General features: G+C 46.9%; 6 protein-coding genes across 6 annotated transcripts; 2 read left to right on the top strand and 4 right to left on the bottom strand.

Annotated features, from left to right (window-relative positions):
- Positions 1 to 647: 647 nt before the first annotated feature.
- Positions 648 to 1922, bottom strand: GIQ15_05833 (uncharacterized protein; the record flags this gene model as incomplete). The annotated part of the gene is made up of 1 exon (XM_033553250.1): positions 648 to 1922. One exon carries the CDS (start codon positions 1920 to 1922, stop codon positions 648 to 650), a length of 1275 nt encoding a protein of 424 aa, XP_033404394.1.
- A 517-nt stretch (positions 1923 to 2439) lies between these two features.
- GIQ15_05832 (intracellular protein transport protein (Sat1)) lies at positions 2440 to 4295 on the bottom strand (the record flags this gene model as incomplete). Its single annotated transcript, XM_033553249.1, has 2 exons — positions 2440 to 3320; positions 3374 to 4295. 2 exons carry the CDS (start codon positions 4293 to 4295, stop codon positions 2440 to 2442), a joined length of 1803 nt encoding a protein of 600 aa, XP_033404393.1.
- Positions 4296 to 5620: 1325 nt separating this feature from the next.
- GIQ15_05831 (uncharacterized protein) lies at positions 5621 to 6385 on the bottom strand (the record flags this gene model as incomplete). The annotated part of the gene is made up of 1 exon (XM_033553248.1): positions 5621 to 6385. One exon carries the CDS (start codon positions 6383 to 6385, stop codon positions 5621 to 5623), a length of 765 nt encoding a protein of 254 aa, XP_033404392.1.
- A 420-nt stretch (positions 6386 to 6805) lies between these two features.
- GIQ15_05830 (S-isoprenylcysteine O-methyltransferase) lies at positions 6806 to 7735 on the top strand (the record flags this gene model as incomplete). The annotated part of the gene is made up of 2 exons (XM_033553247.1): positions 6806 to 7580; positions 7647 to 7735. 2 exons carry the CDS (start codon positions 6806 to 6808, stop codon positions 7733 to 7735), a joined length of 864 nt encoding a protein of 287 aa, XP_033404391.1.
- Positions 7736 to 8992: 1257 nt separating this feature from the next.
- On the bottom strand, positions 8993 to 11348 carry GIQ15_05829 (peroxin 8; the record flags this gene model as incomplete). The annotated part of the gene is made up of 4 exons (XM_033553246.1): positions 8993 to 9526; positions 9601 to 10049; positions 10104 to 11107; positions 11167 to 11348. The coding sequence occupies 4 exons, from the start codon at positions 11346 to 11348 to the stop codon at positions 8993 to 8995; spliced, it is 2169 nt and encodes a 722-aa protein (XP_033404390.1).
- Positions 11349 to 13083: 1735 nt separating this feature from the next.
- GIQ15_05828 (Cwf15/Cwc15 cell cycle control family protein) lies at positions 13084 to 14270 on the top strand (the record flags this gene model as incomplete). Its single annotated transcript, XM_033553245.1, has 8 exons — positions 13084 to 13093; positions 13149 to 13171; positions 13229 to 13305; positions 13371 to 13667; positions 13734 to 13818; positions 13869 to 14039; positions 14142 to 14177; positions 14253 to 14270. The coding sequence occupies 8 exons, from the start codon at positions 13084 to 13086 to the stop codon at positions 14268 to 14270; spliced, it is 717 nt and encodes a 238-aa protein (XP_033404389.1).
- Between the last annotated feature and the right edge of the window lie 124 nt (positions 14271 to 14394).

The raw sequence follows: 14394 nt of genomic DNA, 5'->3' as shown, positions 1-14394 counted from the left end.
TTAGCAGAATACCGTGATACTCTAGACGGCTCTGAATTTGCATCCTCAGGGTGATTGAAGCCGTTACCACCCAAACTACGGATAACGGTTGACGTTACCCTACATTGGTTGTTGGTGTCAATCGTCCAGGACCTGAAAATTACGTCTACCTGGAGAGTGATGTCTGGCTCAATAAGGACCGCGAGCTATGCAGCTCTTATTCTGTTAAGGATATCGTGTCTTCCCGTCTTCCGTCTCGCGTCTACCAGAAATGTTGCTATCACATGGCGTAAACCTTCGAACATGGCAGCATTTGTATCGTTATCATATTACCATATACTTGTTCATCATTCTATTTTATATTACGGAGTCTAATAATGGACATAAGATGCTGCGGTTCCGGTCTCGGGCGGAAGCTTAAACAAGTTAAAAGTAAAGTTGGCGCAAGTTAAATCGAACGATCGTGAAAGATGTTAAATTTGCCCAAACTTCACTTCTATTATTCAAATAGCTATAAATAAGGAGAACCCAAACGACAAAACCGAAATAATCAATGGCCAATGGACCTTCTCAAGAGCAAGCGATGGTCTATACCAAAAAGCGAAGTACGCCTGGGCTACCAACGATAATAAGGCTTCACGGCTTGTTATCGAGCGTCTCGTTCAGAGTTACTCAAGCCTTCGCCCTCGAACGTCTATCCTGTTGCTGTCTTTAACACCCTGAGAATAGGCTTTCCCGTCTCGCACAGCGGTGTAGCTCGGCGTGGAGGACACCAACTCGATCTTCTCTTGTTGGATATACTCTTCGGCCACTTTCGCTGCCGTCCGGCGAAACTGAACAAGCTGCATCTCGGATTTCCACTGGTTCATCTCTGGAGACGGTTCCTTTTTCGGAGGCGCCACGGAGACCTTGCTTTCCTGTTTCAGTGAGCCCAAGTCGAGACGTGGTGACTCCTTGCGTTTTAGAAGCCGGGAGATCGCTTCGTCCAAGTCCACAGTGGAATCGATTAAGCCGTCTTCTTCCTCGAAATCGGGCTCTAATGTAAAACCATCTGCTAGCCCATTGTCATCTTCATCATCGCTGTCCTCATTGCCATATTGAGTAGGCTCAAGCTTACTCGAAGCTGTAGGGCCCAACGGGGCTGACTCCAAGGATGTATGGTTGTCGTCAACACAGGATTCACTTTGTTCGCGGTTCAACCTGGCTATCTCTTCCACACGTTGACGCTCCTCTTCTCTCACGCGCTCAGCCAGTGTTTGGGCTTCTGCCTTTCTCGCCTCCTCCCGTTCTCGCCGCTTTTCCTCGCATGCCATGTCCAATAGCCCTCTAGAAACACCATTGGAATAGCTGTGTCTAGCCGATCTACCCCTATATGCCAAAGTCCATTGGGATATAAGATTGTAAACCATTTCGAAGGCTTTGGCTGCCATCACAGTGTTCTCGGCAATGCCATAAAACGTCCACTTGATTGACCAGCGCGTGCGAGTGGAATAACATTCACAATCAAAAAAGGTGGTTATGGCGTGGATTGCATTCGCGACGAAACCTTCATTTTGTACGGAAACGTTCTCTTCTGCCGTCTTTGCAATGGTGACGATACTGCTCCCGGAAAACTGCACTTGCTTGTCTGCAGATTCCTTTGAGATGAGGTCGGCGTTGGTCACATTATATTGACCCATCAGCTTCTGTGACAGGAACAGTGCTGCTTTGGCTTCGGCTTCAGTTGTGCCCGGATGAGATGCACGATCAAGGCACTTCTTAATTCGATCGAGAATGTGATCATCGACTTGAGCACCGCTAGTCGCCACGGTTACCTGATCCGCAAGTTTCGAGACTGTAGCTTTTTGTCGGGGTGAGGGAGGAGGCTTTGGTCGGCGTTTGCGAGCATTGCCCTCATTCCCTTCACTAGGAACCAAGGGTCTTTTATCCGGCTGCGTTGCCATCGTTTCGACTAATTTCGAACGCACTGCTGATGTTTGAAAAAGGGTCCTCAGAGCTTCATGAGGTTAAGTGGTGTCTACTACAAGGCTGCCTAGTCTGGTTCGAAAGAGTCTTCTCGCCTGGTAAATTTGATCGTTCTAGCGCGATACAAGCGATGTATACATTTTTGATAGCTAACCAAAGCCACACCGCACCAAAGGGACAGCCATTTTGGCCACATACGGTGTAAAGACCGGTAACTGTGGTGTAAGGGTCTAAATACCGCTAATATCATCACATTTGTTTGAGGTAAAGATACTCTAGAAGCACACCCGGAAAAGACATTTCCCACGTAACATACTTTTTATAGAGATGATTAGAATGGCACAAAAATTAAGGGACAGTAAACCTTGCATTAAGTACGCAGGAAGAGCATGGTATTATTCGTTTAGTTAACATATTATAGCATCGATGATACCGCCAGAAAAAGCGGCACCAACGTAGATTCTAGTCTCGCTGTAGATTCTAGACACGAAGGCCTTATATAGGTATTCCCTGTAGATCTTCTCGGCTGGGCTCTTGCACGGTCCCACCATAAACCGTTAAAGGGATACTGACTTCAAAAGATTCACAAGATATGTGTTCAGAAGCGGCAAACACAGAGCCTCTTTCGTCACGCTCAACCTGCTCCAAAAGACCTATCCCCGAAGCCCCTAGGTTTTCCATGACATCGGATAGGCTACTTGTTACGAACTCGAATCGAAGCTGCCATTCAACGCTTACACCGGACGTAATAAGAGTAGGAGTTGCAGAAACCGGGATAGCTGGGGTAAACACTACCCTAGAAGAGAAGAGGGTATTTTCAAAACAGATAGCGTGGACCTTTCGTGTTGCGCGAGTGATGCTTGCAGGTGAACGAAGGGCAATTTCTGGATTGATCTTCTCGTGTGTTTCAAGCGAACCACGAAGAGAATGGCAGTGTAAGGCTGCATTTGTAAAATCTGCAGTTGCTACAATCGTCTCTCCGATTCTGTGGGACGGTCGGTTGAGAACGATAACAGCCACCCGGCGGCCACTGCGCGATATTTCAAAGCGGTTGGCACTTTGATCTGATGCGGTGGATTGGTTACTTCGTAGTATTGCTAGGTCGATGGCGTCCTTGCACGAAAATGGTGTGTCATGACGTAGATGTGGTGGACCAGGAATTAATGGAGAGGCAAGAGAGTCTTGTCGGTCCCTCTGCTTTAGGATTTCGTCCACGTATGATAAAAACTGGGGTGCAGATGTCCATGCCTTCGCGCTAATGCTCTTTTCCTTCGCTGGTAGTCGTGGAGTCGCGGAATCAATACTCTGCACCCGTGCTTCATCTCGTAGCACGACATAGGGCTGCATGAGGTCGTGTCCCAGCACACCTCCCTGCGCTGTCTAATTATCAGCAAAAAGAATATAAAAAGCCGGGTAGGGGCAGCCTTACCATCTACTCCACTAAGAACACGGAATGGTACATTTATTTTATGTAGCCGTTGGTTCCCCTTAATCGTTGCGGCTTTCTGGGTCCCAATGACCAAATTATAGGAAATCTTTATAGCCTTGCCTTTGTGACTTGAAGGCAGGCCGCGAGGCAAAGTAAAGGAGAAAGAGAATGATTTCTCTTGCCCAGGGGCTAAACGAAGGTCCACGAAAAGTAGTGATTGTGGTGTTGATAATAGGGGTATAGAGTGAGAAGACGAAGCCCCTCGCATTTCCCTTAACCCGTCAAGTTCTCCGGTAGATGTCAAACTTGCAAGTGAGTTACCAATGTTGCTCAGCCCTATATTTCCCCAGAATCCGCTTCTGGACTTAGCCTGTCTTGGTGTTCGTTCTCCATTGCCATGATGGCCAACAACACCTTTGCGTTTCACTTCTTCGAAAATAGATTGGTCTAATAGTGAGCCATCAACTGTGAACGAAGCATTAATCTGAGCATAGCCCATAAGGAGGGATTGGGAATCATTGCCTCGACCGTTCCTAGTTGGTTCAAGGCTTGAATGGTGTCTTCGATGCCTTGGCAAACCTCGATTCATGGAGACGAGTTTATAGTCGGAGTCAAGTGTCTCCGTCGAATTATTGCTAAGTGAATAAAACTCATTGCTGCTTCGGGTGCTGCCTTCAATTGCCGAGACAGCCGAGAGTTTTGTTGCTGGTGTAAGACAACGTGGTTGATCGATCCCCAACTTCCCGTTCGCGACGGTTGTATTGATATGTTCGGGTATAGCAGATTTGGAGGCAGCTTCTGAGGACTGGTTTACCGTTGACGGTTGCGTTGACTGGTTTGTATTACTTTCGGGCGAAGGTGGTGCTTGTGGGAACTTGAAGTCGCCGTGGAAAGGACTTAGTTTGCGCGGCGGTCTCCGCATAGGACTTCTTCTAGCTGCTGGCGAATTGGCCGGGTAGCGAGAGGAGTCTGATTCATCTCTGGCATTCGGAAGAGATAGATTAGACTGTGAAGCGGCAGGCGAGAACCTCGAAATCGGGGTGCGAGGGGACACTAATTCCTAGGAGTTAGAAACGAGAGAAACTTGAAAAATAGGGGTAGTGGGTCGCATGAGGGAGTACCAGATTGGAAGTCATCTCTATATGTATCGTGTCTTCTAGGAGGCGCTTGAAAGCTTGCTGACCGCGTATGTCGACCTGTAGGTCTCGGACTTTGTGGAGACTGAACCTGTTTACGGTCGTGGGAGATATCCGTTTCTAGTGATATTATCGAAACCGATCGTTTATGAGAATGACCTGGTGGTTTGGCACTACCATTGGGCCGTGACGGAGTGGTAGGTGGGAAGCTCTGGCTAAGGATAGGAGAGGAGCCGACAGACGCGGAGGATCTGTGAAGTGGCTGTCGAGGTCGATACCCCGAGGACTGCGGGCGGCGCTGAGGGTTATTGAAGGAAAATGGGTTAAGGGACTTTGCCGGAGAGTAGTTCGTTCCATCTGTGACGCTGTTTATGGGCCGAGATCCGCCCCGGTAGTGCTTTGGGGTTCCAACAGCTTCATTCCCGGTCTCCTCCTCTGCAACATTCTTGAAGGTGATGGTACATTCGACGTCCTCTCCCGCGAATATTGTTTGTTCTTTCCATCTTACGAAGACCTGAATGTCCGATAACATAACGCTAGGCCGTGTCTTGCAGCATGGATAGTTCGTGGTTATGGGTTTGGGCGCATGTCAAGGGCGTTCGGGGGTAGGACTAGAGCATCTCCGGCTTGTGAGTGAGCATTCTGGGTAGAGCTGACACGCACTTTTGGTGACTAGGAATGTATGCAGAGTAGAGCAAGCAGTAAACACAGCGAGCATGCACCCGTTACTCGCGTTGACGAAGCATTGAAAAGATGTAGATGTGGAGAGTTCACCTGCGCATCTCCGGGCTCCTTGGCCGATCTTCATGTGGCTGACCGGCGCTTGGCGGCTAACTAAGCGCGACTAGTTTTCTACATTATTCGGAACAAAGAATACGTTTTGTAAGGGTAGAATAGTATTGTACATTTGATGATATATAGTTGATATACAAGTCTGAGCTGTAGTTTGGTTAGTTGCATCGGTGGTGAGCTTGCCATTCTACCAGCCAGGCGTCCCCTCGACGGCTATTCGCACTGACGTATTCATCCCTGCGGACGGCTTTTTTAGGCAAACTGACGCTCTGGAAAATCTCCGGTGTTAAACTGCTGCTTGGGGAAGACCTCCAGATGCTTAGTATTTCGGAGGCGAATCTTCTTCAGCCTCAGACACAATATCAACTAGCTCCTTATCTGTAACCCCCCAGTTCTTACTCCTTCGAGATAGCTCTTTGTCGTTATCAAGGCTCTTTTTGGAAATGCCGTCAGGGCGCCTTAGACCGAGCTCGGTCATTTGTTCACGTATCCGTATTTTTCGCTTTTCCCATCTTTCTCTCCTATCCACTTCCTCTGCTTCAGTCGCCCTCCATTTACTCTTCAATATTCTTCGAATCGCTTCTGGGGAAACCTTGAATTGTTCTGACAGGTTTTTTGTCGAGAATTTAACAGAGTCCATGCTATGTAGCTTGCGGACACTCTCCATGGTATCAGGAGACAGCTTCTTTCGTGGCTTCCACCCTTCTTCAAATTTAGATTTTAATGCCTTCTTCTGTACTCCCCATGCCGGTTGGGGTTTCTTAGGTTTTGTAGGTTGAGGTATTTGAGGGATAACGTCTTCGAGGTTGGGTTTCTTTGTAGGCTTTGGTGGACGAGGAGCGGAGGTAGAGTAGAAGGGCGTTGACTGCCATTGCCTTGTTATGGCGCTTGTAGAGGTAGTTGGTCGGGCGCGATGTGTTACTGCGTAGCTGCTATATGCCCTGAAAGACACAAATCGCGAGGGAGGAGAAGAGAACGTAAATGGCGATGCTGAGGCAGCTTGGTTGGCATTGACATGGCATAATGATCGGAGCTGACGTAGCATAACGATTATATTCGCTGACGCAAATGATTGGGAGGGCATAGTGAATGTTGTATACAGTGATTTTTCATACACCTTCTTCTTTCTTGAGTCAATGTAAAATCTCCTGGCTGGAGAATATTTCAAAATGAAGGAGAAAGCCGTGTTTTACCAAAAAGGAAAAAGATACATTCTTGGCACGTGACTGATAGAGCTTCCAGCTAAACTTTTGCTAGGTTTCGATGTTCATTGTTGTTCAGCTTCGCATTGTTCGTTTATATCTATTGTTGATTGATAAAGGGGCGATGGATTAAGAGGATCGAAACCCCCGGGAAATTGGCCCGGTTGATTTGTTCTTCGACTTTCTCAATATCACATCCAGGGGTCCATTTTGAACAATTTACCCAACAGCCCGCTCACGAACAACTGAGCTTCAAAGCTTCAATTTCATTCCTTTAAGAAGGCGAAACTACTTGCATCACCATGTCTGGAAACACGACAGGGACGGATGGCTCTCATGGGCCGCGGTATAGCATGCGTGCACGCCCGTCACCTCTGGATTCAGACTCCTCATTCGACTCCGATGATAGCGCAAGCTTCAATAGCAAAAGGCGTTCAGTTGACAACTCGAATCTTCCCGGTGGTAATAGGTCCCTGGCTGGTATCTCTATCCGAGCATTCCTCCTTGGCCAATCTGTTGGGATTTGTACACTGCTTACCATAATACTGGCCCATTATTCATTTACCTTATGGCGGGCCCCCTTCTTTATTGCATCTCTGGCTCTCTTCCACTTCCTTGAGTTCTATATAACGGCGGCTTATAGCACTTCATTTGCAACAATATCAGCCTTTCTTCTGAGCTCTAACGGTGCGGCGTACAATATCGCTCATAGCTCTGCGCTTGCCGAGTGTCTCCTGAGTCGTTTACTGCTCCCAGAGAGCTACTTAAAGTGGACTTCTATACCCTTCGGCGGAGCTAGAGTGCAAGTGTCTGTTGGCCTAGCCATTATGATTGTTGGTCAGGTTATTCGCAGCCTCGCCATGGTCCAGGCAGGATCAAACTTCACTCATACGGTGCAGACGCAGCGACGAGAGGAGCATGTACTCGTGAAAAGCGGCTTGTACAGCGTCCTCCGGCATCCCAGTTATTTCGGCTTTTTCTGGTGGGGTTTGGGAACACAGCTGGTACTAGGGAACTTCGTCTGTTTCCTCGGTTACGCTGCGGTACTCTGGAAATTTTTCTCATCTAGGATACAGCGTGAGTAATGGGTTTTGTCATTCTACCCCTTTGGAGGGATTTGAGCCTGTACTAACTCATTTTTAGGGGAGGAAAAGCTTTTGATTGAATTTTTTGGCGAGGAGTATGTGGAATATCAGAGCAAGACGTGGGTTGGGATCCCATTTATTCACTGATGTGTTTTATTTTGCAAACTGTGACTACCAGAAATTTATGATGCCTACTATTCAAAATGTGATCATTTAAGGGTACAAGCAGGCGCTGTTTATTACTTCTACCATTCTATTGCTCAAATTTTCAGCATATTGTGAGAACGGACACTTACGTGACATAAATTTGGGGCAAACTAATTTACTGTTTGCTTTGTGCAGTTTGCAATTCTCTCCGTTTGCACTTTTTCCGTACTTCCTGCAAGATTCCTATGTTTGTTCAGAAAATACCTCAGTGAAGATTCCCTTGGGATATATATTATCCCTCCCCCGATAGAATTTTCTACTTAGAATATTCCCTTACTCATCTTGGCTATGTGAAGCGATATGATTTATAGATCCTCACAGTTACATTCCTGCAAATACTATCACTATGATACCCTTAATCTGTCCACTGCATTAAGGGGGGAGCCTTATAAAAACCCCCTTGGGCAACATTATATGGAGGCCACATACCACCCATAAAGCACCATCAAGGCTTCGGGAAACTGCTATTATGTGTGGAATTCGAACTCATACCCACCAACCTTGCGGCTGTCGGTCACATAATATACGGCTCTGCAGCATGTTCAGTTTGCCGCCTTGCCCATCGGCGCCCAGGCATGGATCGCGATTTATCACCACGCTCAATGAATCATTTTCGGAAGGGATGCTATCCCGCTGCCAACGCTTATATATCTTCCCTGGCGAGATAGATCCGTACCCATGCCATGATCATTGGTATATAGTACGGGACCCAGCCAAGCTTCTACTTCCACCTAGAGGCCCAGAGACAAATGTCGAGTCGTGCCCTGGCCGTAAGGAGGAAGAATCTTCCGAGAAAATACAGAAAGGCAGACTAGGGAGGAACATAGAAAACCCGAAATCGAGTCCAAGCCAAGATCAGAATTCAAAGGGTACGGAGGCGTATAGGATATTTCGTGGCTTTAAGTGGAATATATGGAATAATTCCTAGTAAATATAAAAGTATAGTACTAGCAAAAATGCATATATTTGTTCTTGGAAAGGCGGCATTATCAAGGTAGTTCTGTTTGACTTTTACGCTTTTATTAAACTATGAGTATGGTGACTGGGAACTAAGTCTAGGAAATATAAAAAGTTCAATAGCTGATTGTCGGGGGCTAGTCGTCGTTACCATAAATTAAAATAGGATTTCAGCTGCTTATACGGAGTATATATACAATAAATGTGAAAAGCAAGGGTAAGCTAGTATAGAAAAATCCTCTACAGCTTACTCTGAATGGGTTGTGAGAGCAAGCCACCGCTCATGCTCAAAAGCTGAGCATCCTCTTCCTCTGATTTCTGTAAGACCATATCTCTCCCTCCCCGTGTACTCCACCACGTCACACAAAAGTTGGCCCTTTCAACGTCCATGTCCCCGTTGCTCAGCGTGTCCCAAAACCTCTCTTGACATTTTCTCCTCATCTCTTTATCAGGAATGTGGTTTATTAAATCAGCCGTAAGGTCTAACCAATCTTCAAGCAGTTCTACTCGAAGAAACGGCAAAGAATCGATTATAGTCATCGCGAGGACAGCCTGCTCAGACAGATCCTCGGATGCTGGTTTTGGAGTCGAGTCAGTGGCTGGAGGTAAAAGTGGGGTTGTAGGCGCACTTAAGGCCCTGTCATATAAGAGTTGAAGAAGAACTGAAGGTAGATAAGGTTGACTATTGGCAAGAGGGGACGGAGGCGCCGTTATCTTGAGGATGGTTTTGAACGCGAGCCGGAATTGTCTCGCGGATAAGTTCTGAGGGAAAACCTACAAGGGGGTAAGTAAGGTATTTGTCACGGTTAGGTTGGGTAAGGAAGGCGGATTGGTAGATTTTAGCTTACGGTAAATAGGGTATCAACGTAGTACGGGAGATGCCTTGTGGCCATATCAGCGCTTTGTGGAGCAGCAAGGACGGCAAGTACCACGCTGTGGGCTGCTTCAAAAATTTCCAAAAGGTGGTTGTTCCCACCGGATGCAAGGTAAGGTTGTGCTGCTGTTATTAGGAGGCGCTCATTTAGCGCAGGTGAAACTATCAAACTGAAATGTTCAGCCGTGTTGAGGAAGAAGAGGTCTAGACATCTGTCGAGTGGATGAGCGGGAATCTTTGACGGGTCGGATGGCCGGATCTCTTCCAAGAAATCTTCTGATAAGTCAGGGTATTGTGCGAGGATGTCAATGGCGGTGAGATTAACAAAGACATATTGCGACGAGCTACTATATCCAGCTCTAGCAGTAATAAAGGAAAGGTGTCGTAGAGATTTTAGGGCTTTGGAAGCAATGAAAGGGCTGCCTGTTGGGATCTGTAAGTTTCTATGTCAAGGATACGTGTTTTGGGTACACTTACTCCTATCGGAAGCCAGAATAGGATCGTTAAGAACCCTTCCTAGAATTGCACGGAGGACAATGATGAAAGAAAAAAGTGGTATATTTAGTAATTTCCATAAGGTAGGGACTGTGGTTTGTATCGAGGCCGCATCTAAAAATTCAGGTTCCTCGGATTGGTCGATTTCTGATAATTTGTTCTGGCGCCATTGAACCATCAGCGTTCTTGATAGCTCGAAGAGCGAGTCCAGCACCAGCATCACCTGGCCCCTATTGCTAGTGTTTTCGATTGCATGGGCTATCAACCTAGATAACGGGCCAAACGAAGAGACAAGAGGCCTTGCTAATATAGCCGCGGCCTGGTGATAAGATGGCGAGTTTTCTGGCCATCCAAATTTGCCCTGGCCACGGAGTTCCTCGATACCTCTATCGATGGAGCCAAGGAAGTATCCAGATTCAAGTCCTTCAGATGAGAGAAATGCAGTGTCTGCTAGCACGGGAAGTAAGATATCATAATTAATCCTACTGCGTTCCCAATCTGAAAGTAGCTCAAAGGTATAGTTTAGAACGAGAACAATGGTGTAAGCAGCTATCTTCGGCGTAGATCCAAGTTCCTCGAGAGATAGTTGTATAACAGTCACTAGGGCAGCTTCGAGTTTCTTCCTTAAATTATACGGTAAGCTTCGACGATTTTGGCCTTCGAATCCTAGCAAAAGTCCACCAAGTAGAAGGAGATGGCGCCATCGTGGGGATTTATCGTCCGCACCATTTACCACTGCCTTCAACCAGTCTTCCCGTTGAAGTCCACGTCGTTGCAGGTTCGGAGAGTGCGGATCGTAAGCGGATTCATGGTTTACGATGGTGATCGCACCGGTGTTGAAGACGCTCAGAATCCGCCGACAAGCGTGTAGATCAAGGGGAGCCTGCTCCCACAGTGATTCTGAGCAAAGTAGCTGAGTTGATAGAAGCGTGACGTTCAATGGATTGGTGAGTAGAGTTAAATGACCCAATGCTGATGGTAAGAGACTAGAAAATCAACCCGTTAGCAACGTCAGCGAGGTCTCATGTATTCGGGGGAATCATACCTATGAGCGTCTTGTGGAGATGTCGCAGTCTGGAGTGACCGCAAAAGCGTTGCGAGAGACCTTTCAGTCCCCATGGTGTACTTTATCTCCTCTCTTGTTGCATTGAATATAGGCAGCGGACTCTGGCTATCCTCAAAGGTCCCATGAATAGTGATAATCGAGCGAAGCTTCCCCAGGTCCATTGAATTGTTGCCGAGGCTCAATTTCCTCATCACGTGATACATCTGGTCCAGCATTAACGTTTTGCGCGCGTTCCAAGCTGCTCGACTTTAAATGTCAACATCAAATTAACAATTCTATCGGCGACGGGACGGCGCTTTTTTCAGTCATTATGAGGCATCGACCGAAATATGATGTCGCAGATCGTACCAGCTGAATATGTCACTCCGGAGTTCCCGTCCCTCTATCTCCCGTTTCGGCCGCTACACCAAACGCCGCAGCACCTATACCATATGGAAGATGTCTGGCGCTTCACATTATATTGGACATTGATCTTTTACGGCGGAACGCATGTAAGCATAGCATTTTATGCTGTCATTAGACAAGGACATGGCTGGAGGATTGCGTGGGCGATTCCACTCATATATGCGATTGTTGCTGCATTGGAAGCTGTGTTGGCTGGAAGCGTTGTTGGGCTAATGTGAGTATGAATTTCCTGGGATGAGCTATAAGCTAAACCCTTAGAGTGCCATACGCTAATATCATTAATTTATTTAGCCTTGGACTGGTTTATGAGGCGGGAAGTTTTCAGATGTCGACTTGGATTCCGTTTGCCTGGGGCTGCATCAACGTACTAGTCCTTATCGTGTCGTGCTTCTCGTTCCATGGCGGGCTATGATTGCATTCCTTTTAATCGACGACAATATTTACCCAACGGCCTGTTCGGTCTGGCTATGGGGAAATCCGCGACCAGCTCCCACTACTTGTACAATGCTATCGCTGCCGTATTAGCGAGTGAGACGATCGACTGAACGGAGACCCATATGCTATATACACCCGGCCTAGGGCCGTCTTTATTATGGGTGACTGAGTAGGCCGGAGGAGTTCGAAGTAAATACAAGAACATACCCTACTCCTACAGCCAAAACTGTCGATCGATAACCCAGGATTTCAAAACCTAAGGGCTTGGGAGTACATAGCCAGCGCTAGCACTAAGTTGGAGCAGAGTGACAGGCGGAAGATTCGCGTTATCGGCAGTCACCCAAATGCCGAAGCTGGTGTGGAACTACGTTCATATCAGGATACGTACAGGCGTTGAAAAACGCCGTAGATGGCACGGTCTACTTTGGGATACCAATTGGAGAGTTCCTTATAGATAGCCCATTACTTCTCGTGCCTAGAAATACCCCTAGATTGTCTTGCTCAATTGTAGAGCGCCATTACCATTGTTCTACATGTTAAACATATTCCTAAGATAGATAAATAATACTATATAGACATGATTGCTAATCGCCTACCATTTTTTAGTTTGAAATTTTTATTATATCCCCCAGAATATAGATAACATTAGGAGGACGTCGACCAGCGGGGATTTTTTAGCATGCCATACCTTGTTGGCCTTTTGAATAAGATGCTCTCTTGCAACCTTCTCCCAAGGTGTTTTATACAAACAATGCAAACAGGTCAATATCACATGATTTAAGGGGTCGGGCGGGTATTAATAAAATACCGGAGGTCTGTTATTAAGTAGCAAAAAGGGGAGTGCAAACAGTATAAACAGAGCATATTATGCAAACACCAAGGCATGATAGTCTTACTAAGCATATCCAATCGTCTTGGCGCTTAATTTCGCACGTGACTAATGACTTTGATTCTCACTTGAGATTATCTGCCGGCGGCGAAGCAGCTCTATCTTGACAACATTATACCGTTAGCTCTCTATTAATCGCCTGGATTAGCTTAAGCATAGTCGCAAAAATGACTACAGGTAAGTAATAGCTTACTTATTCAAGGAAAATCACTGTCACTGACTCGAAATTTAGCCCATAGACCAACATTCGACCCAGTACGTCAAATATCAACATCCTTTAATTATGCTTCCAAAAGCTCACAGTTATGATAGGCTAGAGGGAAAGAGGCTCAGAGAGGGCCTGCTTACCACCAGCGACTTCTCCCAGCGCATACTCTTCTCAAAGTCAGGTATGGAGGCATCTACGGCGCTTTTCATACCATCGTTATTGACCAGACGCCTTTTTCTTATACAGACAACCGGGCCAAGGAGGTGCTGCGGATGCGCAACCGGAGACACGCGACTTGCGCGCCGAGCTCTTGAGAGCTGAAGCTGCCCATATCGCCAAAATTAAGGGTGTGGATGGAGGATCAGGGTCGCCTAGCTCTGCTACTGAACCATCCATTCCCAAGCGACAGTTAGAAGCCGCCCGGGGCCAGGACGAAAACGCAACCGAAGACCCAGAAGCAAAACGGCGGAGGATACTAGAGGAGACACGAGATATAGATGCCGATTCAGACGGGGGAGATTCGGACAGTAGCGAGGAAGACAGGTAAGGATGGGCTCCCAATCGCGTCTTAACCCTTTCCCAGGGCCAACACTAAAGCTTTATTTGTAGTGACGACGACGAAGATGAAACCGCAGAACTAATGCGAGAATTGGAGAAGATAAAAAGAGAAAGGGCAGAGCAAAGGGAAAAAGAGGTTAGTTGGAACGCCCCGATTATTGAATTAAACGACTGACAGTCAAATAGGAACAAGAACAAGCGGCAAAGGAACAAGAGCAACGAGAAGTCGACATCGCTCGAGGGAATCCGTTACTCAACACGCAAGATTTCAATATTAAACGACGGTGGGATGACGATGTTATCTTCAAAAACCAAGCCCGGGGGACCGAGAATAAGGGTGACAAAGAATTTGTTAATGTAAGCCATCCACCTGCCCTGCCCCTCCCTCCTTCATCCTTTTACTTATATCGTACAATCCCCCTTCAAGCGTGCATGTTTAGCTAACTCGTCTCCTCACAGGATCTACTACGATCCGACTTCCATAAGCGATTCATGGTTTGTTTACTTCCGACTCGTCCCATCATAGCTTCTATCGAACGGTGTGGAAAGCTGACTTCTCTGGTAACCTAGTCTAAGTATGTTCGGTAAGCCAGTAGGGGCATGGGGGCGTCACGGATTTCGCCACCGTGAGCTGTACGCTATTGTTGAGGGGATTTGGAGGGGCGGCGACGCATAAACTTTATCGTGTTCTATACCAGGTATACATTGAATT

The sequence above is a fragment of the Arthroderma uncinatum genome (genome assembly GCF_011692745.1).
Source record: "Arthroderma uncinatum strain CBS 119779 chromosome Unknown scaffold4, whole genome shotgun sequence".
NCBI classification, from domain to species: domain Eukaryota; kingdom Fungi; phylum Ascomycota; class Eurotiomycetes; order Onygenales; family Arthrodermataceae; genus Arthroderma; species Arthroderma uncinatum.
The sequence above is the reverse complement of the archived record's forward strand: the minus strand, read 5'-3'. Positions and strand labels throughout refer to the sequence as shown.